The sequence below is a fragment of the Nipponia nippon genome, unplaced genomic scaffold (genome assembly GCF_047370975.1).
Source record: "Nipponia nippon isolate SJK-2023a ecotype South Korea unplaced genomic scaffold, ASM4737097v1 scaffold_1, whole genome shotgun sequence".
Taxonomy (NCBI): Eukaryota; Metazoa; Chordata; class Aves; order Pelecaniformes; family Threskiornithidae; genus Nipponia; species Nipponia nippon.
The window spans coordinates 53,764,968-53,791,806 of record NW_028262290.1 but is presented as its reverse complement, the minus strand read 5'-3'; the positions used below and the strand labels follow the sequence as shown (position 1 = coordinate 53,791,806).

The window sequence follows — 26,839 nt, the reverse complement described above, 5'->3', positions numbered from 1 at the left end:
CATTTTCCATATTATATTTGCTTCGTACATCATTGCATGATGTCAGCGTTGGTAGCGCAAGACATGACATTATGAAGTAGAACAAAATAAAAGTAACATGAAATAAAATACACTTAAAATACCCATTGAAAAATAAATTTTGTTTTAAATAAAATTTTTACATTTCCAAAACACAATTTTTCCAAAATAAATGATTCCTGTCTTGGGAAGTTTTGTGTTTTCAGTGTGGACAACAGAGAAAATTTAGGAAGTTTTTTTATGTGATCATTAGGTAATCCAGTAGAAAAACTATTCTAATAAAAGTGTTTGTGTGACTTAGATTATTGTGTCATGTATAGAAGCAAGAAAGTGAAATAAAAAATTGGGCACTTTTTTTTTTTTAGCTCTTGTACAATGCCCTGTAATTTTTCGTTTATGATTGGAAGTGAATTATGGGAACTTGTGCTACAAGTGTCTTTTCCTTATGTCATGAAGATATCCCACAAGCAAATATAGACCTTATCTCTGCAGATTTTCACATTGTTGGATTTTATATACTAGCAGATGTAAGGTAGATCCTTTGGTAACACAAAAACTTCTGTAGTCTTAAGAAGAAAAGAGTGTTGGTAAATGCTATGTCTAAAGAGACATGGTTTTAGACATTATCTTCATTGTGTGAATGAGGTGCTTAGATACATTCTGCATTCTCTGACCTTCATTTAAGTGACTGGGGTCATGGTTTATCCTCAGTTTTCAGAAACCAGAATAAATTCTATGGAAGAAATGCTTTCTCTTCCCCCTTGAGATTTTTATTTTCTTCATAATACTTTCTAAGTATTCTTTCACTGGTTTGCTTTAGATTCATTTGCCATGGGCTCGTGAATGGTGAGAAGTACATTTTCAGAGTCAGAGCTGTTAATGCAGCAGGACTCAGTGAATTTTCACAGGATTCGGAGCCTATAGAAGTGCAAGCAGCCATTGGTAAGCTATTTTCTATCGCTCTTTTCAATGGTAAATACGTTGGGTTTTTTTAATTAAGTAAAGATGTTTTCAGCAACTATTTGTAACTAACTGTTTTGTTTTACAATTCTGTCCACAAATAATAATTTATCCATAGATCCTGTGGTCTCACAGCCATAGTTTCACAGTCACTGCACTCTTTTAGGCTGTTCACCTTCACCATCTAGTCTTCTTCAGGTGTTTCTTGTGAACCACTGTAAGAGAGCACTGCCAAGTTCACTTCCTAGGTGTCCTGGAAAATGGAGTGTCATTCTGATTCTGTAATGCGGTATTTATCACCTCTAATACACACCATCCTATATACAGTCAGTTCCTAAGAAATTTGTTTCCATACCTAAACCTAATAATCAGTGCAATGTGTCTTTTGTAAACCTTCCATAACCCTGTGTGTTCTCCCTTTGTTGATGAATTATTTCTATTTGCCACTGCCTGAACTAATCCATAAAGATTAATGAGATCATTGAGCTGGAATAAATTGTATGTCTGCAACATCCTCGCTCTCATTTGTATCAAACCTGCATACCTCACAACCTTAGAGCAGAGAGATGTGACCTAGGGCAATTTTTTGAGATCATCTTGAAAGGATCAGAAATATGACTTCGAAGATCTAATACTAAAATAATTGTAGCAAATGAAGATTACTATTAACTTCCCATATTTCTTCTGCTTTGAAAGGTAGACATTATTAAAAGAGCATTACTTGTGAGCAGGTTGAGAGGTATTCTCTGCATTTCAAATTTTTGTGAATTCAAGCTTAACATTTTGTGTGTAAAACCTGTGATTTGTCATACTTTGGCTGTATTGTTCACTGTACGCATGTCTTCATTCTGTTGACTAAATGAAGAAAAAAGAATGTATTCTAATTCAAAATGTCTTTGCTGTTTTCTGGCAATTATAGGGGGAGGATTGCTTCATGGTGTGTGTCCTGAACTGAGTGGTAAAGCTGGTGGACTAACAGACCGCACTACCAGCTGGGAAGGCATGCATGAGTCCTCCCAGCCTATCTTTGACACAGATGCTTTGCTAAAATGCAACGCTAAATTTAATAGAGACACGCTACCCAGTAGCTCTGACAAACTGGGGAGTACAGGAGACAATAATGTGAGAGAAATGGTTAAGGACGCTGTCACATCTGCACCACAAAAAGTTGCTGCTAAGCAGGCAAGTAAGTCTCGACCTGGGGATCTTTTGACACTGGAAAAAGTGACAAAGAAAAAAGATACAGGTGAGAGATAATAAAATAAATAGATTTCACTGGTTTGGTACATCCACTTCAGATGGTTGTAACCTCTGCTCATCCATGCCAGAAGTGAACGTGCTCTCCAGTGATGCATCTTCCACCAGATCTGTTAATTACATGCTCAACTCTCTGTTAAGATTATTATGCATGTAATGGTATCAGAGACCACTTTACAAACTTAGTGGCTACTGAAAGTGAAACATATAAATCTGTTTACTAATTTAATAGCTTGTTTGACTACATATTAATGTATCCAAGATACTGTATTATTTCTAAATCACTTCAGTAATTTGTTAGGAGTCTTCTTACCTAGTCTCTGGGTTATGTATGTGTGAAAGAAACACAATCTGATTATGATGGTAAGCATTAAAATCTGTGTTGTGTTAGGATATACGAAGATCCTTTGTGGATTTATGCCTAAGCTACAGTTTATCCTCTGAGACACAGTGCTAATGAATGTTGTGTTGTACCTCTGACTGACAGCAATATGTAATGAGGAAAACCTATCAAGTTGAAGGCATATGCACGAAATCACGTTTTATGTTGTCAACACCTAAACCCATTGTGCTTGAGAAATGTGGGGCTTGAATTTCATTGAAGTCCTGGTACCTGGCCAGTGAACTGAATTCCTCTCCAGGCCTCTGAAGTGAGACTCAAAAGGCTTGTGCAAAGTGTTGAAGAGAAAACAAAGTAGAGGAACCTGAGGCTAGCTGACACTGACATAAAACATTAAAGACAACAGGAAACATATATGATGCAGGATTTCCATAAAAAGTAGGTCTTCAGGGTCACAAGTAGGGCTCTTTGCTGGTGCATGACATACTGGGTGTGTGCAAGTATTTCCCCACTAGATACAGAAAAGGCTTTCTAAGAAAATGGGTTAGGATTAAGCTAATGATTTCTGTATTGTTAAAAAAAAATTAAAAAGAGGATTATGCAGCAAATTTTTTAATATAAGTTCCAGTAAAACACATGTTCTGTTTCTGGTCAGTCTACAGTGCCTATGATCATGCTTCCTTCCATTAAGGTAAGATCATGTGATGGGTGCAATGATAAAATTTGTACAGTGTATAAATTTAAAAGAAAAAAAAAGAATGAACAGATAAACTCCATTCTTGGAAGGGAAGAATGTGGGCCTATTTAAAAAAAGGAATTACAACGAATGTTGTGTGTGTGAAAAAGGGTTTGCTTTCAGCAAAAGGAAACAAATCATTGCATCTCCAATTTCTTTACTTTTCCTGTAATGTTAGTTTTAGTTCCTCATTTTTCACATTTCCACATTTTTAAAGTGAGTCCTGATCACTTACATCAGAGCCGCAATTGCAGCACATTCTTTCACTATGTATCAGCTTGCTTCTCAAAAAACAAATGATCCTGAAAACTAATTCCTATGCAGTTTGGACTTTTTCATTTGGTTTATGGAAGCTTTTATCCTGCATTTCTTATTCCAACTTCAGAAACTTCCCTTGACCACATAAATATTGTCTCAATTAGGAAATGCAGGATGGGAGCCACCTGAATACGGTAATTGAATGCCAGTCTGACTATTGAAATATTACTTCCTACTTATGTATTATTCATGTTGAAACAGCTGCTCCATCTCCACCTTATGACATCGTGGTACTTGAGAGCGTTCGTGACTCGATGGCATTAGGATGGAAACAACCTAAAGTCACTGGTGGAACTGAAATTACCGGCTACTACGTGAACTATCGTGAAGTGGTTGATGGAGTTCCTGGGAAATGGATGGAGGCCAACATTAAGGCCATTAGTGAGAGGGCATACAGGGTAAGAGGTTAACTTCTGTTATTGCTGTGGGTGCAGACAATATTTCCAAAACAGATCTCAAAGACAGATTGGGATGAATTATGATTCAGTGTACAGATTGCTGTCCAGAGGGTTTTATATCCATGATGATAAATTTATTTAGCTCTGTTAAACTTCTCTGCGAAATTATTTGTACACTTATCTGTTAGTCTGGCACCAGCCGTCATCTGTGAATGCACTTTTCTAGACATAGCCTGGATTTTTGTAAGCCAGGCCTTCACAACAAATGACATTCCTACTGGGCTTGGTGGACCTACCCCAGTGCTTGCTGGTGCTGGAACCAGCTCTGTGCCAGCTCTGTTTTGTGATCAGTTCTTGACCCAGTTTATAGATAGTGCTAGCTACAACCTTGTTGAGCTGCTTTACAAATGAAAAGCAATGCCAAGACTGAGTTTCACCCCGCTGTGAGGACAACTCTTGCCTTAAGTGAACTTGCTCTGTATCATGAGACACATTAATATGATTGTTGAGCAATACCCTGCTCACTCCCTGACTACCAAGTGTCTATCAATAGGAAAAGGGGTTTATAATTTGAGTATGTTAAGACCATTCAGGTATGCTCCACCGCTGATTAGAGGAAAAGCCAAGATAGTTGTTGCCTTATGTATGATGTCAATAATGCTTTCATCTCTTCAGGCACTTAAAAGCATGCTCATGTGTTGAATAATTGTCATTGTAACTTTCTCCTAAAGCCTTAATCCAAAGTTAATAAGCACCATCTTACTGATTCTGCAGATTCAAAACCTGAAGGAAAACATGGTGTACCAGTTCCAGGTGGCTGCTGCTAACCTGGCTGGGGTTGGGACACCCTCCCTACCCAGCCAGCCCTTCAAATGTGAAGAATGGACCATTGCTGTACCTGGTAGGATCCTGAGTGGGAGGTGGAGGTTTCTCACAGCCTAAGGGTGCTCTGTGACTGATTATCTAAGTTCTCGATGACTTCAGCTTCCAGGGGAGTCGATGGGCACTGAAGTTCATACACAGGCTTGATCTTCATCACTTTGATTTAGTACATTTACACTGATGCATTCAACGATCCCCATTTAATCAGTAGCATTTTACAAGCAGCTTGTATTTTCTTTATCTTTCCTGCTTGGTTTCTGTACTGTGTCTGCCACTTTGCTTTCTAGTTTAAATGGTAGACATAAATACCTGCCTACGGTACAAGGCAGAGAAAAATGAGGTCCCGTAACCCTTGTCTAAACGTATCACTTCAAGGCCAGATCTCTGGCCTTTTAACACTCATTGAAATGAATGAAAACAACCTCCGTTGACTTCAGTGGACTTTAGAGCAGTCCTTGAAGCAGCACATTAGCTTGATAATTAACTTATTATTTCCCTGAGTTTGGAGATTATTTTTTGTTTTTGTTTGTTCATGAATATTTGATCAAGATACCAAATCTCAACAAATTGGATTGTTTTTTGGGCTAGTCTTTTTAATAGGCATGGGTTGTATTTATATCGGGTCTAGAGATGATACAGAGGAGCTGCACATGTTATGCCAGCTCTGGGTGTATAACACGGTGTCTGGTTTTGGTTTTTGAAATCTTCTGCATTAGCCCTTTTGGGATTTATTTTGATAGCACAACTCCAACTTTTACTCTTACCTTTCAGGGCCACCCCATGATGTCACATGCACAGAAGTTAGGAAGGACTCTTTGGTGTTACTGTGGAAGGAACCAGTTTATACTGGTCGTAGTCCCATAGCTGGTTATTATGTTGATATGAAGGAAACCAAGGCAAAGGAGGAACACTGGAGAAGTGTCAATGAGAAGCCACTTCAAAACAAATTCTTGAAGGTAAATAGCTTATGATTCAAATACTGTTATAACAATATAATCTTGAAGAAGTTAGGCTTCGATAGCATCATCCTGTGCTGATCATGGTTCCATTTAATGAAATACGTAGTAGTTTATGTTGTGCTGAGGATACACACAATGCCTGTAGAGTCAGACAAGACAGTAACTCAGAAGACAATCTAGTATGACAAGCCTAAAAATAAAAGAAAGCACTGCTAAAACCAAATACCATTCTTATAACACAGGAGGCAACCCTAGCATTTTCTAGCTCAAAGGGCAAGATAGGTATCCCTACACAAAAACAGATGGCACAAAAATAGGTGTTGTGATGATGTGGCTGGCAGGTGATTCTTTCCAATGCAAAGTATCCTCTCCTCACATTTCATGGCAAGTTAAACCCAAGCTTTTTGCACTATTATGCTACATCATTTTGTGGAATGACTTCTAAATAAGGGATCAGCTGTATCTCCATTTTAGAGATAGATCTTAAGTAGGTTTGCTATTTGTATGCTTTTCAGAATATTTGAAAGACAGCTCACTTCTTTTAAGTGTGATCCTTTCATATATGTTTTAAAGGAATATTGGCAGGTGTTATAATGTCAGTATGATTCCTCAAGTCACTACAATTAAATCTGTACAATTAAATGCCCTCCTGTTTCTAAATAGGTGGGGCTGGCACTTATTACCCTGATAATTTCATTTTGAAAAGCCACAATTTACCTGCAGTTAAAAACTATGCTGTTTCAGAGGTCAATGTATGTGAGTTAAAACCATCCTGTTGCAATAACAATGCTCCTTTTGCAAAGAAATCAATGACAGTAATGACGCTGTCTAAATGTTTGCTATGCATACAAGGAAGGAACAAGCCAAACAGATCAGTCATGTCATGCTGGAATTGGAAAAAAAAAAACACGAGGAAGAAACATTTGTCAACTGGAAAAGGAGCAAAACAAAAAGAAAGGAAATATAATTGTCAAGCATCCAGACTGGAGTTGTAAGAAGTGTGAAATTAAAATCAGTGTTTTGTAACACATCATGCATGTATGTATATTTGCTTCCTCCAGATAGGTGGCCTAAAAGAAGGTGTGAGCTATGTGTTTCGTGTGCGGGCAACAAACCAGGCTGGCGTTGGGAAACCATCAGATGTCACAGATCCTGTCATAGCCGAAACACGACCAGGTTTGTTAGAAATACTTCCTTGTTTTTGTCATATTTAAACAAGTTCTGTTTGTGCGATGTGTTTACGTACAGGCTGCATGTGAACAGTCCGACCTCTACTAAGTAAGTCAAACATTTTTACAAAGCAGGAAACGAGTTGAGGGTCATATCTTACTTTCTTGTCTGGTATATTTCAAGGTCAGAACAGACTTTCTTACTATAATGACAGGTTCAGGAGTATAAAAATACAATGAAGTTGTAAGATTTGCATATATCTATAGATAAATGCATAAGCAGAGGACCCACTAAGGTCAGCTCAACCAAAACATTCTACAGATGTAGATTTTGCCCTTCCTATAGTAAACCAGTTGTTTATGTTTTATCTCTCTCCTTTCTTTAACTTATGTAATGTGCCTGATGAAAGGGTAAAAGAAATTACTTTTTTCTCTTGGCTTTAAAAATGTAATGAAGTCAGTTTGGAGACCACCTTCAGTAAGAATTCAAGTGCAAGTGTTTGCTGGGGTCATCCTTGAAGGCTGGTTCCAGTGTGTCTATAATGCCAGCAAGAAACATGAGAACCAGCGCAGAGGCAGAATCTCTATACCTGGAACTTCAGAAACCCCATGAGTATTGTTTAGCTATACAGGTAACATAGGCAACTCTGATCGGAGTCAACACCTTTTTGTCACTACGTCCCTGACAGAAAACACAAGTGTGGGCTTGTGGCTTACTCATCTACAGACTGTTTTAGAAGTGGAGGGTCCTACAAGGTGGTAAAACAAACTTCCAGATATTTTGACCAAATCTAGTATAAAGTTAGTATGACGTAACAAGGTACAGGGGTACAACCCAGCCTGGATCCACCATACACCCTCTTTTCGTCTCACAAGTTTCCTTCCTCTGCCTGCAGACTCTCATATCTGTTCCCACCTAGGAAGGTTTCTAAGAGCCCTAAAAGAGCAGGAACAAAGGCAGGCAGTGGGCAGGCAGGGCAGTGTGAGGGCCTGGGGCAGCCCAGCACAGGGAGCATGTGTAGCAGTGCAGGAGCGCAGGCAAAGGCAGCGATTCCCTGGGCAGGCAGCTGCCTACCCTGCCTGAGCCCAGGTAGCCAGGTTGATATCTGCTCCTGCCTGGAGAAATGGTCAGGATTTATTTGGGATGGTATCAACTGTGAGGTGCTGAACAGATGCCACCAGTGAGAATCAGTTCCCATTCCCACCCCGGCTGCCTCAGGAGCATTACCCCAGGATCCTCTCCCTGTTTCTGACTCCCAGGTCCATTTTTACTTCTCCCATTCCTGTGGCAGCACTGGCCCAGCTCCCATAAATGCCTAGTCCTTATGCCCAGGATGGTAAAAATCCTAAGAAGCCTTGAGTTAGCCCTCAGTGAGGCTGTAAGTCAAGAAAGTCTGAAAAAGGAGGTCGGAAGCTGGGGGGGTAAAGGAACTGGAAAACTCGGAGTGGGGAGACTGGGGCGATTGCTAGTGAGGCTGGGATGGGAAGAAGGGACTGGAAGGCGTAGATGGTAAGTTAAGAGGGTGTAAGATTGGGATATGAGGACAAAAAAGGATAAATGTGTGAGTAAGAAGGGCTTGGGACAGGATCTTTAAAAAATACAGTAGCCATAATTCCAGATCTACAAGCACTAGGGCTATTTCTGTCACCTGCAAGTGGAACAAGGCAAAACTTAGAAACTTATTCTTGAAAACAGCTTATATACACCAACCACTTCTAAAAAGAGAATCAAACCAGTATTAGTACTAAACTTTTGGCTTTACTAATCCATTTTCTTTGAGGGTTAATATCTATCTGTCAGACTTCTGATATGATAACAGTCTTCAAGTGTGCTAAATAAAGGATTGGTCATGCCATTACAATTCCAAAAAAATATGAATGTAAACTCTTGTGAAGATGATCATCATGACAAAAAAAATTCGTACAGTGTTTTCAGTGTTCACTCAAATGAAGTGCATGCCCCACCTGGCAAAATGAACTTGAGCAGGACATTTGGTTTACAGACCCCTCACCATTAGAGAAGGAGGTACATCTCAGGATCATGGCCCTTTTGCAATCAAGGCTCAGTTTCAGAGACGTAATGTCTGAGGAATCACAGGAAAGTCAGGATTTGGCCCAGTGAAATCTCAGGGAAACTGAAAATTATTTACTTGTGCAAATCTGGTTGACCCATATTTTGAGCTGAGATCTGTAGATATGGCATCCACCAAATTAAGCTTCTTAAAAGTATTAAGAAAGGACAAAAGGCTTATTAAAAACATTATTTCAGAAAGCAGTCTCTTGAGCAGGCTTCCACCTTTCTCACTCAAACCACACAAATCTCAAGAACAGTCATACCATTTTTTAAAAGTACCACAAATCTTTTGGTCTTGGCCAATGAATGCTGCCTTTATTAACATCTTGGATGGAGACAAAATATTGTCAGATGTCTCTAAACAATTCCTGCTGGAATGTTGCTTTTGGCAAATGTGTAAAATTGCCAGATGACTGAGCTTTCTAACCAAAGAATGTAAGTAAATAAATTCCTGAATGAAAATATTTGCTTTAATATGAGAGGCACCAATTTTCTTTATCGGGTGACCTGTAAATGTAATGATGTGATACTTTCCATTCACCTTCTCTTATTTGAAAACTGTATTTAATTTTTACAGTTATCTTTTAAAATTAAATTAAAAACACACCCACATAAACAAATACCAAATCAGGCTACTTTTGGGCTGTAACTTTGTCTTTAGACAAAAGCACTTCAGTGTGTGGGGATCTCACAGGAAGCAAGGGATATTCAAGAGCAGACTGCAATGCTTCCCCATTGCTCCCCTTAGTCCTTGTGCATCTTGGTGCAAAGCAAAATTAGATTCTGATCCTGCATCAGTCACTTCAGAAGGGCTTGAACCTCAGAAAATAATGAATCCTTATCCCATTTTCTGACTTTTCTGAATAGCTGTATTCAAGATGGTGCCATTAACTCTAGTGTTCTGAAGCTGTCTGCTTTATCTTCATGTTATCACTTTCCTTTCAATGCAATAAAATGCTCAGATAAATGGAGATTTGATAAGACAACTAAGTATTTTATTTCATATGATGGCTTTAAGAGAAGCTCCAGATGATATGTTGAAACCACCAAGCTATCCAGAGGAGGGAAATTAAGACTGCTACTACTATGGCAGCATTTTTGGTTCCACTTTGTAGGACAGGTGGAGACCTCTGGTCAGTAATTTAAAAAGCATTTTTTTTTACTCATATAAATATTAGAGATAAACACCATCATCACTTCTGGAAATAAATGCTATGCATTGTTATCATAATGAGAATACCTTAAAACAAATATAAAAGATTCTGTCCTTCAAAGGGACCTCCTGGCTGTAATGCTTTGCACATAAGCTGCCATCAAAAGATCCATGTGCTAATATCTACAGGAAACTAAATGCTAATGAAATGTCAAGTGATGAATTTGCATGTAATAAATTAAATTATTAAAAATTTGCAAATATGCTACTGCCTAGCAAAATATTTGTAGACTTTAGACTTCATTTATCATATATTGGTACTTAACATGCTTCATTACTGCAAGGGCTGGTAAATAACAATACCAAAATGGGAATATTAATCTCATCGTTCATTAAATGGTTATGGCAAATGACAAAGACTAAGCAAGCTGCATGTACACAAATTGTCATTACAGGAGCTACTCACAGTGCTGGAGAGGACGTGTATAGTATTAGGATGATGAAACACAGAAATCTCCTTGTAAGCTTGAGGCTCATTAAGAATTATGCTGAAAATAAAGCATTTAATCTCAATGTCAGGAATAAGGCTTTTGTCTTTAAGGTACAGTACTTTGTGGAGAAAGTGTGTCATTAGCATTCTGGGCAGTCCGGAATTGTCTTAAGCTAAGTAATATAACACGAGTGCCCTATTCTGATGCGAGATCCAGCTCAGAGCTGTTTGGAAAAGGAGGCTGGATGTTCTCCAGCACCTCTCAGTGCACACGCTCTCCCTGACATTCTCAGACAAGTTGTTGAAATGAAAGTTAACGCCACAGATGACGAGCTCGCCAAGCCACCCGAATCTCAGACGAAATTCCCTCAGCTTCACTGGGGTGCGAGGGGGCAGGATAGAGGTGCCTTTGGCTTTCTGATCTGGGATTCAGCCCCAGGGCCTTTTAAAGGACAAACTGGGTGACCTTATCCAGCTCAAGGACTGTAGGTAGTGGCAAAACAGGGTGGGCGACTTAAGCAGCTAATTGCAATTATTCACTGCCTTTGTGGGCCTGGGATTAATGCTGCAGACGGCGGGAGGGCCGGATGCCAAGCACAGCAATTAAACCAGCCTCCCGGAGTGAAGCCAGAGTCACTGAAAATGTGCCTCCGTTGCACAAGTGAGTCCTGATGGGGCAACTCGATTGTTTCCTCTTCTGCCTCCTGCACCTCTTCAAACACCCCCATGTGCACACGGTATTCCCTTTAGAGCTCTTAATCTTATTAGGGAATAAGAAATTCATGCTGCATAATGAAAGCTCTGACTACCCCTTGGCATGGAAAATATTGCTATTTAATATTTCAATCATTTAACAGATTTAGAGGTTTACTTATTTTTTTTCCCTTCAGGTTTTTCCAGAGCAAATATCATAACTCTCATGGGTGCTTAGACTTGCTGAAATAAATCAGTTGATTTATGATGCTTTTTAATCTGTTCCTTATTTTTATGGATTAGAATAAGAATCATTCTTGTGAATCAAAGACTGAGGATGCCAATGTTTGGAGCAATTTATGTACCGACTGAGAAAATGGCAAGGATCTGCTTAATCTACCCTACATAACTATACAAACTATATATATAACCTATACATAACTATATAAATTTCTTTGCTGGCTTCTCTGAGAAAGTGGAATTGCCTTGTTCTGGTCTTTCAGGAACCAAGGAAGTGGTGGTTGATGTAGATGACAATGGAGTAATTTCCTTGAACTTTGAATGTGATCAGATGTCTCCAAACTCTAAGTTTATTTGGTCCAAGAATTATGAACCAGTTGAGGATGACTCTCGACTGAACATCGATACCAAAGGCGGAAAGTAAGAACCCTCGGGGGTGGCAATACTCTCGTGTTTGAGAGATCTAGGCTGGCCACAGAAATCCATCCTTTTTGACGTACATCTGCCTCTGTTACTGGAAGGCTACTTTATGAGTATGCTGTTCTCCAGCAAGTCTATACGCAGGCCATTTGGAAATTGTAGCTCGCACGGAATGAGTCAGGCCTCCTGTTTAGGCAATTGAGTTATGTTTGGGCATAGGGAGAGAAAATCTGTGCTCTGTCATCTTGTAGCCTGTCAATCAAGGCAAACTATTATTATTCCTATTATTATTATTTTAAATCCCCAAAGGATAAAATTATCTGGCTGCTTGCAAAATGCTTTTACCATGTCATACTGTTGCAGTCTTCGAAGGTGCTAGAGTAAGCAGGACTGTCTTCTGACAGCGTCACCATGGCCTGATTTGGTAACTTCTACAATGCTCTACAAGCCTACTCTGTTTCTTCAGGCTTTTAACAGAGTGGAAGTATCTGCGAAGTACCTATGTGCTCTCCTAGTTATAGAAACCACACAGAAAGAAACAGTGGCTTACCACACTCTTGGTGTTGCATGTGAAAATTGAATCACCCTGTACTTACAGTATCTTTTCATGCTCATCAAAGACTTGGCAACATGTTTTTAAGCATGCTTGAGCTAGGTTAAACTAGCTATCTCCAGTGCTTTTGGCACTGTCTGAGAGTTGTGCCATCTCCATTTGTACCACACATGGTAGGCCCTATCCTGGTTTATATGGGCCAGAGGCCGCATTTGCTTGCTCAGTCAGAGCAAAAGCTAATACAAGACTATTATTATCTGGTGTTATAGATGTAAAGGAGGGGTTTGGCTCAGACTGATCTTATCTTTTTGTCAAAATGCTTTTTTTTTCCTAAAGGTCAAAAGCTACCTTTAAGGATCTCGGAGAAGATGATTTGGGAATTTATTCTTGTGTTGTTACAGACACTGATGGAGTTTCATCAAGCTACACAATTGATGAGGAAGGTAAACACAATGTCCATTAAGCATGCCTGTTTTGCTTTCACATCTGTTTTTCCCTGCTGCTGTGTCTCTCAGATCCATAAGGCATGCACACCTTATATTATTTCTTTTACGTCTTTTGCAGAAATGAAACGCCTACTTGCTCTGAGCCACGAACGCAAATTCCCAAGTAAGTGAATCAAACATGTCTGTAGGGGAGAGTTTTGCATGCAGTGGGGTATCACAAAGCTCCTGCCACTATCAGGAAGAGAAGACACTATAGTAATTTCAAGTGAAAGTAGTTTTGAATTGAAAATATAAGATTCCTTTTTTTCCCCCTCTTTCTTTCAGTACATTTGTGTATTACTGATGTTCTTCCTGATCTATTGCAGGTTACTGGTCTAGGCATATAATAAGGCTATATAGCAGTTGGAAAATTAGTATCCCATTGGCTTTGTTTCTTCTGCAGAACAGTCTTTTAGACTTACTCCGCATACCTAACCTGATTTGAAAGCCTCAATTTGGAAAATTCTCTTAACTTTACTCCAACTGAAGTTAGCATAAGTTAAATCTAAAGGTTAACAAAGCAGGCGACTGTAGTAAATTCGGCTGCAATGATCTATATATACAGAATTTTCCTGCTGAAATTCATTCCCTCCCTCTTTCCTGTAACACTTGACAATATGAACATCCTTCCTTCTGCTTGGGGTGGTATTTTTGTCAACTCCACAGACCTCCCATATCTTTGTGATATCCTGGCAGTAGCACAACTTGGTTATTTTCATTGGAATGTAACTTTGATAATTGAAAAAAATAATAAATTGGGTTGAACAATAAATCCTATTACACACAAGATGAGACCTAAACCTTGTCTCATCTTCTCCCACTACATTCTCTTCTTCTTCATTCCAGGCACTAAAACTCTTGCCTATGTTTTAACATCTCCAGCTTTTTGCACATACTGCTGGCACCTCTGCCAACTCAGCCCACATTGTGCCTCTCAGCCCAGTCAAAGCTTGGCTGCAGAAATGGCCTGTCTTTTTGCCCACATCATCTCTCTTTCTCATTCCCTTCTGTGTCTTTTCCATATCAGCTCTACCCTTCTCTACATATTGTATCACCTTTTGACAGCTTAATGACAGCCCAAGCACCCCCTTGTTTACTCCTGTTCCTCCCAGTTGTTTCCTCCTAATTATATCTTCACGCTGAAAGTTCATCATCACAAAACCTTAGTGTTGTTGCATGTCCTTACTTGCCCCGACCCTTCTCTTCTGGGTGTTTTTCCACTCTCTGTGTTCGTAACTAATGTCACAAAATAAGCTTCTCAGGACGCAGACAGCGTCTTCTTTTTTGCATCATGTTAGGTAACAGTATGCTGCTGGCTGTGCATGAGGTTCCAGGAGGCACAGGTGAAAAGGGAGATCGCTGCAGAACACATCCTAACATTTCAAGAAGGAAACTGTCTTACTTGCTTTGGCTACTCTAGGTCCTGTGGACACACACACACACAAACAAAAAAATTACAAATAGGGGTTGAGATACATCTAGCTATGGCTATGAGGCTAGAAAAATAATAATGAGCTCCTATGGATCAACATGAAATTTTAGTCATATCTCTGGATAATCTGTTTGAGGATTACCCGAATTCTCTACAAAAAAATGAGTTGCTAGGCATTTCTGATTCAACAGGAGCTCTTGCATGTTGCTTTGTGTGTACTTCTGAACTGCATTTAATTGTAACTTCTGCTTAGAAACATCTGTGGCCGGTACCCCCATGGGAAAATGGGTTGCTTAAATAATGCAGCCTTAAAGAACGCAACTATGTCTGGGCACAATAGTGTATTGGTGCTAGGTAAAAATAAATTGTTCCAACTCTTCAATTTAGCAACTGCTCGAGGACTCCCTGTCAAGTGCTAGCAGTAATTTGTGATGCTATACAAATAGGATGTAAAACCTTGTAAGCACGAGGGCTGGAAAATGCCTAAAGTAGCTGTCGGTGCTTATGGAAATATTTTAAAATAAGACTTTTGCTCGTGGAGGACTGTAGTGCAGATTCGTCTAGTTCCTTTGGGCTGCGGAATGAATGGCCTTTTCCCAAAAAAGAATCCTTTTGCCTCCTTTCAGTCCTTTATTTAACAGCTTCTGAGATACTCTCCTCTCTTCCATGTTAGACTAAGGTATTCATAGTTAATTGCATGCAAATCAAGCGGGGGTTTAAAATTGCCATAGAGCTGACAGTGAGACAAAAGCAGTGCAGCCTGATGTCTATTCACACCCTCTCCCTCTTGCTTCTGCTGGCTCCTGTAGCATTTCAGTTGCTTTGTTTTAAGAAATTATGCAAGACGTGACATTCCTTTTGTTTCTTACGAGCAAAGTGATGCACTGGGTAAGGAGGCTTCACATGGACCATTTGCACTGTTGGGGCACACTCCTATGGGGCTGCCGTGCTCCCTCATGGTAACGCTGTCCCTCCAGGCTCCTTTTTAACTATGTTCTTCTCTCTGGTTAAGCCTGTGCCTTTTTCATAATTCTCTTTTTTTCCTGTGACTATTGCCTCACCTCCCAGAAACCTTATTTTCACCAGAGAGAGGTCCTGTGCCACTCAGGCACTAAAAGCATACATGTGGGTGTGGGAAGGTGTAGGTGCGGGGAAGTGGTAAGCGTGGGGTAAGGAAGATGTGGGGGGGTCCTCACCCCCGTACCTTTGTTTGGCAGTGGGGTGGGAGGGCAGCTCTGCTCCAGAAGGCACCCCTCTAGTTTAGTACGGTGCAAATACAAAGATGAGAGACATTAGACACTACCTCAGTCCCAGTCCTCTCCTGCTGTAGCTAGGCCTTTGCATATAGGGAATGGAATGGAATGGAATGGAATGGAATGGAATGGAATGGAATGGAATGGAATGGAATGGAATGGAATAATTTTCAGCTGGAAGGAAAAAACAACCCTGTCGTAGGATTTGTCTGGGAGGAGGTGTATCTTTACACTATCACCAAACTACATCATCAAGCATTTTGCAATGTGTTTGTACACTGTCCTCAGCTGTTCCATGTTACATCCTTGCAATGCAGAATTTACACTGCTGTGAAAGTGGTGATTGGGGTTGAGTTCACATGCAGCACGCATACTCCCTAGAGTATCATTTTGTTGAAAATTTGAGCATCCACTAGGATAGCTAAAAATGATGGAAGCCAATAAAATGAGCAACATGCCCCAATATTGGAGTATAAATGCCCGTGTTTAATATTGCTGATTAAGATATCTTAACAAAAAGTTAAAGTGAAAGCAAGCTGAGGACTTTTACTAAAAAGAACAAGGAAAAAAAAAAAAGACTAAAATTACCTGCAGTACTCTTTACATGATTTTTTTTTTTCCTGCTAACACACGGAGTTGGTCTATATGCGGGGGATTTCCATTATTCATAGGTAAACAAAATGTACTGGAGAGATCGAGGGTGTGTTGTGATACTTAGTGAATTCTGGGAGATGGAGGTTCCTCACAGCAAAGGATCAGAGTTCTTACAAAAATCTCTCAACCTGCAGCTCAGCAGCTGCCTTTCTGATCTGGCTTCGTGCTTAGGGTTTTTTGGTGTTTTTTTCCACTGAGTCAATTCACTGTCTTACAGTAACATTGTTAAGTGACTCATTAAACATGGGTCTGCTCCATACAGACTCACATCATGCTGCAGAGATACTTGCAGTTTACCTTTGAAATAGATTTAGCCATGTATTATAATGGAGGGGCACTGGCATAACTCAAATCTTGAACACTTCCAGTCTGTACAGACCTAGTGATTGAAGAAGCAAAATATTAAATCTTGTCTGTCATCCTATGTACATGGTGGTTGGAGAAGCATTCTGTTTATATGAAGAGCTATCATAAGCTAGTTACCTTGCATAAAGTATCCGAGTATGAAAGGAAGAAGTGGCTTTCTGATTACAGAAGAAAATAGTTGTTGGGCACAGGCAAAGTACATGCTTCACTCTTTCCTTTCTTCTTTGTAGCTGTCCCACTTGTCTCTGAGTTGGCAGTGGAAATTTTGGAAAAAGGAGAAGTGAGATTCTGGTTGCAAGCTGAAAAACTGTCTGGCAATGCAAAGGCCAACTTTGTATTTAATGATAAAGAGATTTTCAATGGAGAGGTAAGCCTTTTCATTGCTTACAGGTGTTTGCATTTTTATGAGTATCAATGAGTATTAACGTCTTTGTCTCCAATACACTTCCAACTAGTGTCCCACACTAATGCATTTTCGTGAGAAATAACACATCATTGCAAACATCACTAGAAAGATTTTGTCTGTAGTTCTGAGCTCCAGTTGAATTCTACTGGATGCAGTTTAGAAAGTGGAGTTAAATGGCTTCCTGCCACCTTTGTGAGTACCACGTGTTCTGTTAACTAGTGGGGACGATAGGAGTTCCTGCAGTAAGGTAGTCCCAGGTAAGCAGCTACTGTGGTCTTCAAGGAGTCACTGCAGTAGCCCAGATTCATCCTATTTATCTCCTTCATCTGTGGCCCTAGCATACCCTTGTGCTCACTTTTCACCTCTCTTTGCTGTTTGGAGGAATTTGTTACACCAAGGGAAAATTCCCAAGTGGTTGTTTCCAGCAGCAGAACTTATTACTCCCAAAGACATGGCATGGCATGCTTTTGTTGCAACACTGATATCAGTTAGAAGGCAAAGACGGAGCATTCTACACAAAAACTTATTAAACTGTCATTGTCTCAAAGAAATTGTTATTCTGAGGAGATGCAAATCTAAACCTTTCTAATGAAAAAGAACATGATACTCAACATAGAACAGGAAAGTCATGTGCTTGTATAGCATTAGTAAATAGGCTTCACCTTTAACAGATTTCTTATTTATTTATTTACATATTTAGAGCTGGAGCTAGAGATAGTGTCAATCTGAATAAGTAGAAATCTTAATAAAGAAAACAGAATTTCACCTACAGATACCATATAACATTTGGCAAATATTTTCTGACTCTGATATCCATTAATTTTTGCTTTACTTTCCATTCTTGAAGAAATATAAAATGAAGGTGGACCAGAAGACCGGCCTTGTTGAAATGATTATGGATAAACTTGAGGACAAGGATGAAGGGACTTACACTTTCCAACTGCAGGATGGAAAAGCAACCAATCAATCCAGCCTTGTCCTCATCGGTGATGGTAAGCTAATCTATATTGCACAGTAGGCTGGAAAAATTATACTGAGGTTACCTTAGATGTCATCTTCACTTTCCACTGTTTTCAATACCAATAGATGTTCCAGTGGTTTTTCATGTCACAGTGCTTGCCTGCCTCATATAGGACAGGGCATGTGTGTGAATTGAAATTTTTAAAGTGCTAGGAAGAAGGGGAATTGTTATAGAAATGTAAAATATTGCAGCCTGTCATGGTTTGCTTTTCTATGCGTGGAATGAAAGTTTCCCATGTAAAAAGCCCATTGAGGCGGGAACAAGTATCTGCACCTTTTAGAGCTCAAGTGGCTTGCTGACTCTGCGGCCGCTCATTTGCCTTCCTACTGAGAGCAGAAAGTAGCTGTAGGATTGGGAATTACACTTCATCAGACATGACACATTAAAATCCTGATGACTGCAAGCAGCTAGGAAAGTTGGGTTAGCCATAAGCAGCTTCTGATACTTTGAAATGTTCAGTGAAAACCTGACCCTATGGCAGGATTCTTATTGACCTCCAAGGGACAGAGTTGCACTTAACTGTTATAGTGACATTCAGTACCATACAAATAGCACATGATGTTTAACCTTATATTTCTTGCTGGTTTTAATTCCTAGTATTCAAGAAGCTGCAGGATGAAGCAGATTTCCAGAGAAAAGAGTGGCACAGGAAACAAGGTGATAATATGGATGTTTATAAGAATCACGTATGTGTTAGTCTGTTAAGAGTTTGTTTATATTTATATATGTTAATTTGAAATAGATGGGTTTTGTTCTATTATATAGTTGCTTACTTTCTGAAGGAGAAATAGGAAAAATAAACCACATTAAAATATAACAGTATTCCTGTCAAGAAAAATACATTTATCTTTGGTTTTGTATCGTGAATACCATTGATATGACCTTTAAAAATGTATCTGTAATTTTAAACAGGTCCTCATTTTGTGGATAAACTGGGATGGGAAGTTACTGATGACTGTAATGTGATGTTGAAATGTAAGGTAAGGAGCAAGGAAAACATCGAGTACAATGTTCAAAGCACTTTGACCTACCACTACTTAAACAGTGAGGGTGGGCAGGGACTAAAGACATGCCCTTTGCTTGTGTACTCCCAACTGCATATTGGATAGCGACAGAGCCTCCGAAGGCTAATCATGCTGGGGTGACTGCTCATTGCGTGTGACAAAATACCTTGGAAAATAGCTTGACCTTTTTTCTTCAGGTTTGTCAGCCACCCACACAGGAAAAGGCACCTGAATAGGAATGACAGGTCTTTGTAAATCCTGGGACTTTCTCATTTTTGGCTAGTTTATGTGTGTAGAAATCCCCTGGGCAGGATCCACTGGTTCCCTGGGCTCCTTGAAGCTGCTGGCAGTTCTTTTCCCTCTCTTTTCATCCGTGCTGTCTTCCCTCTTGCATCTCTCATTTTAAAATGGAAGCCTGCAATAACTCACTGCTATCAAGTTGTAAAGCTTGCTGTTCTTTTATGAGAGACTTGAACGGGCTAACCCATGCGACACTAAGTTCCCGTGCTCAAATTAAGAGAATAATTATGATGTGGTTTTCATCCATCTTAGGTGGCTAATATTAAGAAGGAAACACACATTGTATGGTACAAAGATGACAGGGAGATAATGGTAGATGAGGAACATGACTTTAAAGACGGCGTGTGTACTCTGCTCATATCAGAGGTGAGTGACTGTCCTTGTTAGCCCTCAGCTGAAGTTAGTGCTGTGAATTCAGATGAACGATACGATCTAATCTAATATTTCAGCAGAACAATCAAAAAAGGAAGTGGGTTTTAAAAATGGAAAAACTCATGAGGTGTCTGTGTTTTAGCTAAAGCAAATGTCTATCTGTAACTGCTCGTTCAGGTTTTCAGGAAATGATGACAGAAGAGATAATAAACTTGTCATTTCCTTTGCATGTCAGTTTAACAACAGAATGAGACCACATTTACATTTCAAATGGCATTTGGAAAGCGCTTGTCACTCAGGCTTTCAGAGGACCACCCTCTCGGAGTCACCAGAGAGGTCTGGTCCTCTTTGATCTTGGTTCTTTGGCTGAGGAAGGGAAGAAGTGTCAGGGCCCCTTGGGGCTGCAGGCTCCCCCACGGCTGCAGGCCAGGACCCCCCAGCCAAGGCCCGTCCCACTGCCCAAGCCAGGAGCAGGGCAGCCAGGGGGCACTGGGGCAGCCCCAGCCCTGGGCATCAGGCACCTTCCTGGGGACAGGGACGGGGCATCAGCTGGGTTCGGGAGTAAAGTCTAGATTTCTCTACAGTAACTGTTCTGAAAACTGGTTTTGCTGTTATAATATTGCAGTTTTCTAAGAAAGATGCTGGCACTTACGAAGTCATACTGAAGGATGACAGAGGAAAGGACTCCAGTGAGCTAAAGCTTAAGGACACAGGTCAGACCCACTTTCTGCATGCTGTCAGCCACACCAGCTGACAGCCCGACTGCTCGCCTGCAAGCGGGGCCCTGTGGCTTTGTTCCTCCTGTGTATAACATCATCTCATTAGAAAAACTGAGATTCTTCAGTTCAAATAGTATTTGAATACAGCTTCTTGCACCTGGATTCTGTATAATTTGGGGAGAATATGATGACTAACGCTAAGCAAAATGATAACAGGTTTCCTCAGGGGGCCACCAGTAGTGTAAGTCTACAAGTATAGAAAGAAATTATAGAACTAGATAATTTTAAAAGATTTTACATTTTTATTATGTTTTGCCATTCATTTATCTAGGGGCCTTTCCACTCATTGTGATTACTATATTTTAAAATTTCACTTATGTTTTCAAGCAAGTAAAGAAAAACCAGTCCATTAGAATGTATATAGATGGGCTAGCGTTCCAAGTGAATAGTGTCATTTATGAAAAAAAAAAAAAGCTAATATAGTTCTGTTCAGCTGCAGCAGTATTCATCAAGGCTGCTGTTAAACAAAGTCTGGAAATTGTGGAATAACAGGCTATATTTCTGCATTAGTTAGATTAATATGCTTTATAAGGTAGGTCCGATTTCGTTTTCAAACCTACTGGGAGGAATATTTCAGAGCCAGTACTTCTCATATTATTGACTGTGCTTGAGCTGCAAACACAGAGTCTTAGTCTCTGGATTTTATTTCCACAGCTTTTGCAGATCTGATGAATGAAGTATGCAGAAGGATTGGTAAGCACTTAATTCTCTTTTCGAATGAATGACTCATTGTGACACTCAGTGAATGGCTGCATGGCTGCATAAAACCATGTGCTCTTCTTTCAGCTTTATCTGCGACAGACCTGAAAATCCAGAGCACAGCTGAGGGTATCAGACTGTACTCCTATGTTAATTATTATGTGGAAGATCTGAGAGTAGGCTGGATGCACAAGTAAGTATGCAAAAGCTTTGCAAAAGTCAGTGCGACTTTGTTTTCTTGGACTCAGAAAGAACCTGGATATACGAGAGAGACGAGGCCCAGGTTTCTTCTCATCTCTCATGAGTCCTTCTCTCATATGAGTTAGTTTCAGTGAATGACACCCATGTGAAACCAGTACGAGAGTCAGGTGTTGGTGGTGCAGGGCCCTCCTGTCGTTTCCCTCATGAGACAGATGACGGTCCCATGCCATGGGATGCTGTCAGGGCCATGCTGCTTCACAGCGCTTCCCACCTCCCGGATGGGAGCTGCATCTTTCCCTGAATCAGTTTTAAGGAGTGATGCAAATATAACCTGAGAGACTGACAAGCTTTAAAAGAGGCCAGCACCACGGGTTCAGAGATACCTAGCCTGGAGGTCTGCTTGTCTAGAAGCCGCAGTTCACCGGAACTGGGACAAGTGGGCATGTCCTCTTAATGCATGCGTTCATGTTTAGGAGGCAAAGCATGTTTCTGCATGTGCTCAAGGCAGTAAAATCCAGACAGCCCCTTCTGTGAGGGCTATGAACCTAACCAAGACAAACAGGAGAACTCAGATTTTTTTAAAAGAATTTGAATGCCCAGCTCCCCATAAAATTAATGGGAGTTGCATATCCAAATTGACGAGACAGCTTTGAATTCTCAGCCAGCACAAACAGCATGCATTGGAAAACCTAGAGAAGTAAACAACTTAGATTTGATTTAATAGTAATAACATATTTGAATCGCTTCAAATCTATTATTAGTATTTTTGCTGCTTCACTTCCTGTGGACATGGTAGTAGCTAGTCTTTAGGATGGAATCTGAATTACTGATCTCTCAATAAAACTAATGTAAATGAGGCAGAGCATACCCAGGATGTGCTGGAGCAGTCTGGCTGTAATTATTGACACTGATGCTAACCAGCAACATTGTCAGAGAAATGAAAACAGTTTGAGGCTTTACTGTTTCTTAGCACCCATTTTGACCTGGTATTGCCAGGAATCCTAAGCATTTCAAAACTGGAAGTGAATATGAAGTATTCTGGATTTCTCTTTCTCTCTTAATACTCTCTCTCCCCCCCCCCCCCCCTTTAATTTTTAGAAACTAATTTTATCTTGAAGCACATCAAATTAATCTAGTTAAAATGTTCTTTGACCCTCTAGTATATTTGAAGTTATCAGTTTAAAGATAAAAAGAAAATGAGTAGCTTATTTGACTAATATATTTTGCCTCATCCAGGGCAATTAACTGCTTAGCTAGGAAGCTGAGAAATTGATATTTTTTGTAGAAGAAGATATATAAAAGTGTGTTTAATTGTAAATGCCAAAGCATACCAGAGCATCAGAAAACATTCCAACTAGGCAAACATAATTTGTGACAAAGTGGGGGCTTTTGTAGGTACAGCCCTATATAGTTTTGTTTTGCCCAACCAGAAATAAACCTATGCTAAGAAGACAACATGAACATTTGAGGATGAGTGCATTACCCTTCAGAGATCCGGGTTTTAAATTTGTATCTCTTCTGTGGCTCAGGTCATAGAGTAAGATGCATAACCTTGCTGCAAGCTTTGAGGAGAGCTAGATCTTGAACAGGGAAAGACTGTCATGTCAGTTCTGCCCCGTTGGCCCACAGCTTTAGTAGGAATTTGACTTCAAAAGTTTCAAACTATGGTGGCATACCATAGCACCTTGGAAATCATTTAGTAACTGCAGAGGTACTCCATTACTCATCACGAGCAAATCCCATTCATACTGCAGCAAAACAAAAAGGGTAACATTGTTGTGTATTTGTCAGCGATACCCAGATTAGGTTCACAGACCGAGTGAAGACTGGTGTCACCGGGGAGCAGATCTGGTTGCAGATCAATGAGCCAACTCCACAGGACAAAGGCAAATACACAATGGAACTCTTCGATGGTAAAACAGGACACAAAAAGACAGTGGATCTTTCTGGACAAGGTAGGCCATTCCCTCTGCTAAACATCATCTGTATGTGGGCATTACACTGTAGCAGGGTAGGAGCATCTACAGCAGGATCTTGCTACAGACCTGTTACCCTTTGGGTTGCAGGGTCTGTGTGTGTCCCCAGCCGCCTGGCAGTGTTTGCGGGGACAGTGCAATTTGTTTTTCCCAACTTGTGCCCTCTGGTCATAAATTACGAACGGCTTTTTCCTATTCCAAATACCAGCTTACAGTTTGCCTGCTGAGACGTCAGCCTAGTTTCTGAGCTATCTTACAAAACCCCTTGTGTTGCTGGCATTGATTGGCAGTTTTAAATACAACTTGTAGCACTGAATGCCTTCTGTATCTCTCCCTTCCAAGTAATATTTGGAGGAGGAAGTGAGGGACTAGTTCATTCTGTTACTTTCCTACTGCATTTCTTTGATGGATATAACAGAGCTCCTTATTCTTCAGAGACGTCAAGACTGGTCTCTTTCATCAGCACGATGAAGGAATGTTAGGGGAACAACTAAAATTATTTGGATTGACTGTTGGAAGCTTTTACTCTGAGAGACCTCTCAGATCCTAGGGAACAGATTAACTCCTTCCGAATTGCCGAGTTTCCATCCCCTGCCGTTCCCGTCCCTGAAGCTTCACTTTGGGTCTGCAAGCTCTGTGTAAGGGCAATGACCTTATAATGATCTCCACGTTGTTCCTTCTGTATGCTATCCCCACTTTCTGAGAAAAGAGATTTCTTCTTCCTTTCAAAGCGGAGAGGTTGACCTCCCACATGATGGTAGCTTAGCCTGAATTTATGAAGGAGACAGCAGTTTGCTGTCTGGTTTGTTCATGGCCATCAGTGTGATGCTTCAGAGATGTGAAAAGCACTCGGAAAACACAGATCTCTTGTATGCCATAAGCCAGTGGTCTCCAAACTGGGGTGTGCGCGAGGTGATCTGCTAGGGTGCGGGAAGAAAACATGAGAACTTCAGTAGTACATCTATATAATTTATAAATAAATAAATAAATATACATATATTGGGGGTGCATGCCCAAAAAATTTTTACCTATAGGGGTGCACGATCAAAAAAGTTTGGGAGACCACTGCTGTGGCCACCATCCTTTAGGTGGTGTATTGTGGGTTTCTTCCTTTGTTTTTTGTGAGATAATTTCAGCCTATTGCTCTCCCACTCTCTCTTTGTCTTAAAGCCTGGCTTTTAGAAGAAAAAAAAGTGTGTTTGTGCATTCATATGTATATATAACAGCTGCCATCTACAAGATGGCCTTTATTAGTTGAACCATTCAGCATTTTAGGGCTTAATACAATATGCATGCACCCATACATTAATATTTCTTTAATGATGCCTACATTTTTAATTTAGTTCTACATTCTAAACTTAAACTTGTGATAATTTATCTCTGAACCTACTTTTAAAATCAACTTTTCTCTTTACAAAGCATTTGATGAAGCCTTTGCTGAGTTCCAGAGATTAAAGTAAGTATTATGCCATGTAAATAGAGTAATGGCAGCCATAAAATAATAAGAGTATTTGTTTGTTTTGTGCTGGACCTAAATATATCCTGTGAAACAAATCATAGTCCTACAGAAGTCTGTAGGAGTTTTGCATGTGACTTCTTTGGTGCAATTCTTACATAACAGTTAGGTAACGAAGAATAAGCAGTATTGCCAAATGATGAGAGAGATTTTTCTTAACAGATTAAAGGCAGTTAAAAAGATAAACTATTTTTCAATCACTCTAAGTAAACCTTAACTGAAATTGGACTTTCTTTTTGTTTCTTTCAACCCCAGGCAAGCCGCGATTGCAGAGAAAAGTAAGTGGGCCTTCTTTGACAGTCGTTGCAATAAACTGTTTACGAAGGTTTTCTTCCTCTCCAGGAAGGTTGTGTGTTGGGAGAAAGAGGGCATGTATATACGTGTATGTGCATGTGCTCATCCTAAGATGAATTTGTCCTTACGCCAAGGGGAAGCAAGGAGGTGACCTTTTAGTGCTTTAACATTGGTGCACATTGCAGCTAATACCACTATAGTTATGGGTTACGTGGATTTTTCCAGTCTAAGCTCCTGTTTTCATTACCAGTTAGCCTTCTCTAAAAATCATCTTTATTGCTGAGATCTCTCATGCATGTTCTCTGCACAAAAGTCACTTTGTTTTCAAAGATGGAGGAAATCACTTGGCTAGTTTTGAACTCTCTAAAATGTCAAGTGGCTCTGCCTCGCACACAGAGGTGGGTAAGGAAGCAACAGTAGCTTTTGCATTGCTTAAAGACCACTCCCTGAATCTCCTGATACTTTTGCATGTGTGTCAGTTCCAACATAGCAACTATAACAAAAGCATGTAATAATTATTTCAGCAGTAAGTCATTAGAATTCAACTTGAATTATTAAGCTCAATATTCTCCCTATTTACAGAAAAATGCATGGAAAAAATGTGACACATCAAAAAGTTCTCTCACTGTGGATGACTTTCAGACCTGAATAAAACCGAGGGCAGAACTGGCATTCGAAAAGTTATTGGAGAAAAATGTGTAGAGAGATGTGAGCTAACTCCTTCTGGACATACACTCCAAATAGAGCAGGGTTTGGAAACGTACAGTGATCCCTACGAGTCCCAGCTGAGATGGCACAAAGGGAGAAGTAATAACCCTGCCCTGGGCATTTCATTTCTAACCCTGGACCATTCATAAGGGCCTGGCATGTTAACTGACATAACACAGTCCCGTTCCTGGTCTCATAAGTTGTTATCTCCGTGCTCCAGAGCACATCTTTTACAGAATGCATTAGAGGGGAACATTCTGTATAGTCATTTCCTTCTTTTGTCAGGCTCCACCAAGACTTATAACGAACAAAATCCATAGTCCAAAATAAGTGCACCAAAGCCTGCATGTGATCAGCTTATTTGTATTTATGTAAGATTCCTATGGGACTTTGAGCTTAAAACTAGACCACATATTGATCGCATTTACACACAGATAAGTACAAAGCAGTGGAATTTCAGTGCTGTCACTGAGACTGTCTTTGTATTTAGATCAAAACCTAATCTCCACCACTTCATTAGCTGTCATTCATTTCCTTTTGGAAACACAACATTTTTAGTTTACGACACTAAAAAATTAGAGCGCCAGATCTCAAAAATTCGGATTTTTTTTGTGTACTCAGAAGTAACACTAAATTGATGGCAAAATCTGCAGGACACAGCACATGTACTTTAATTCCCCTCTGTCAGTGACTGACACCAGCTATTAACACGT

The 26,839-nt window shown here is 40.0% G+C and overlaps 1 protein-coding gene across 2 annotated transcripts in view; it reads left to right on the top strand.

The window, feature by feature from the left end:
- MYOM1 (myomesin 1) overlaps positions 1–26,839 on the top strand; it is an 80,226-nt gene that overhangs the window by 40,694 nt on the left and 12,693 nt on the right. Inside the window, exons 17-36 of one of the 2 annotated variants that reach the window (XM_009468557.2) lie at positions 839–960; positions 1,898–1,915; positions 3,831–4,027; positions 4,802–4,928; positions 5,681–5,865; positions 6,930–7,044; positions 11,951–12,107; positions 12,997–13,103; positions 13,225–13,269; positions 17,081–17,217; positions 18,104–18,248; positions 18,875–18,934; positions 19,190–19,257; positions 19,834–19,947; positions 20,579–20,666; positions 21,387–21,425; positions 21,519–21,624; positions 23,424–23,587; positions 25,028–25,064; positions 25,380–25,402. In XM_009468557.2, the coding sequence (XP_009466832.2) occupies positions 839–960; positions 1,898–1,915; positions 3,831–4,027; positions 4,802–4,928; positions 5,681–5,865; positions 6,930–7,044; positions 11,951–12,107; positions 12,997–13,103; positions 13,225–13,269; positions 17,081–17,217; positions 18,104–18,248; positions 18,875–18,934; positions 19,190–19,257; positions 19,834–19,947; positions 20,579–20,666; positions 21,387–21,425; positions 21,519–21,624; positions 23,424–23,587; positions 25,028–25,064; positions 25,380–25,402 (2,054 nt within the window). Of the gene's footprint in view, positions 1–838; positions 961–1,897; positions 2,225–3,830; positions 4,028–4,801; positions 4,929–5,680; positions 5,866–6,929; positions 7,045–11,950; positions 12,108–12,996; positions 13,104–13,224; positions 13,270–17,080; positions 17,218–18,103; positions 18,249–18,874; positions 18,935–19,189; positions 19,258–19,833; positions 19,948–20,578; positions 20,667–21,386; positions 21,426–21,518; positions 21,625–23,423; positions 23,588–25,027; positions 25,065–25,379; positions 25,403–26,839 lie in introns of both variants that reach the window. The other variant, XM_087755634.1, reaches the window with a different exon arrangement.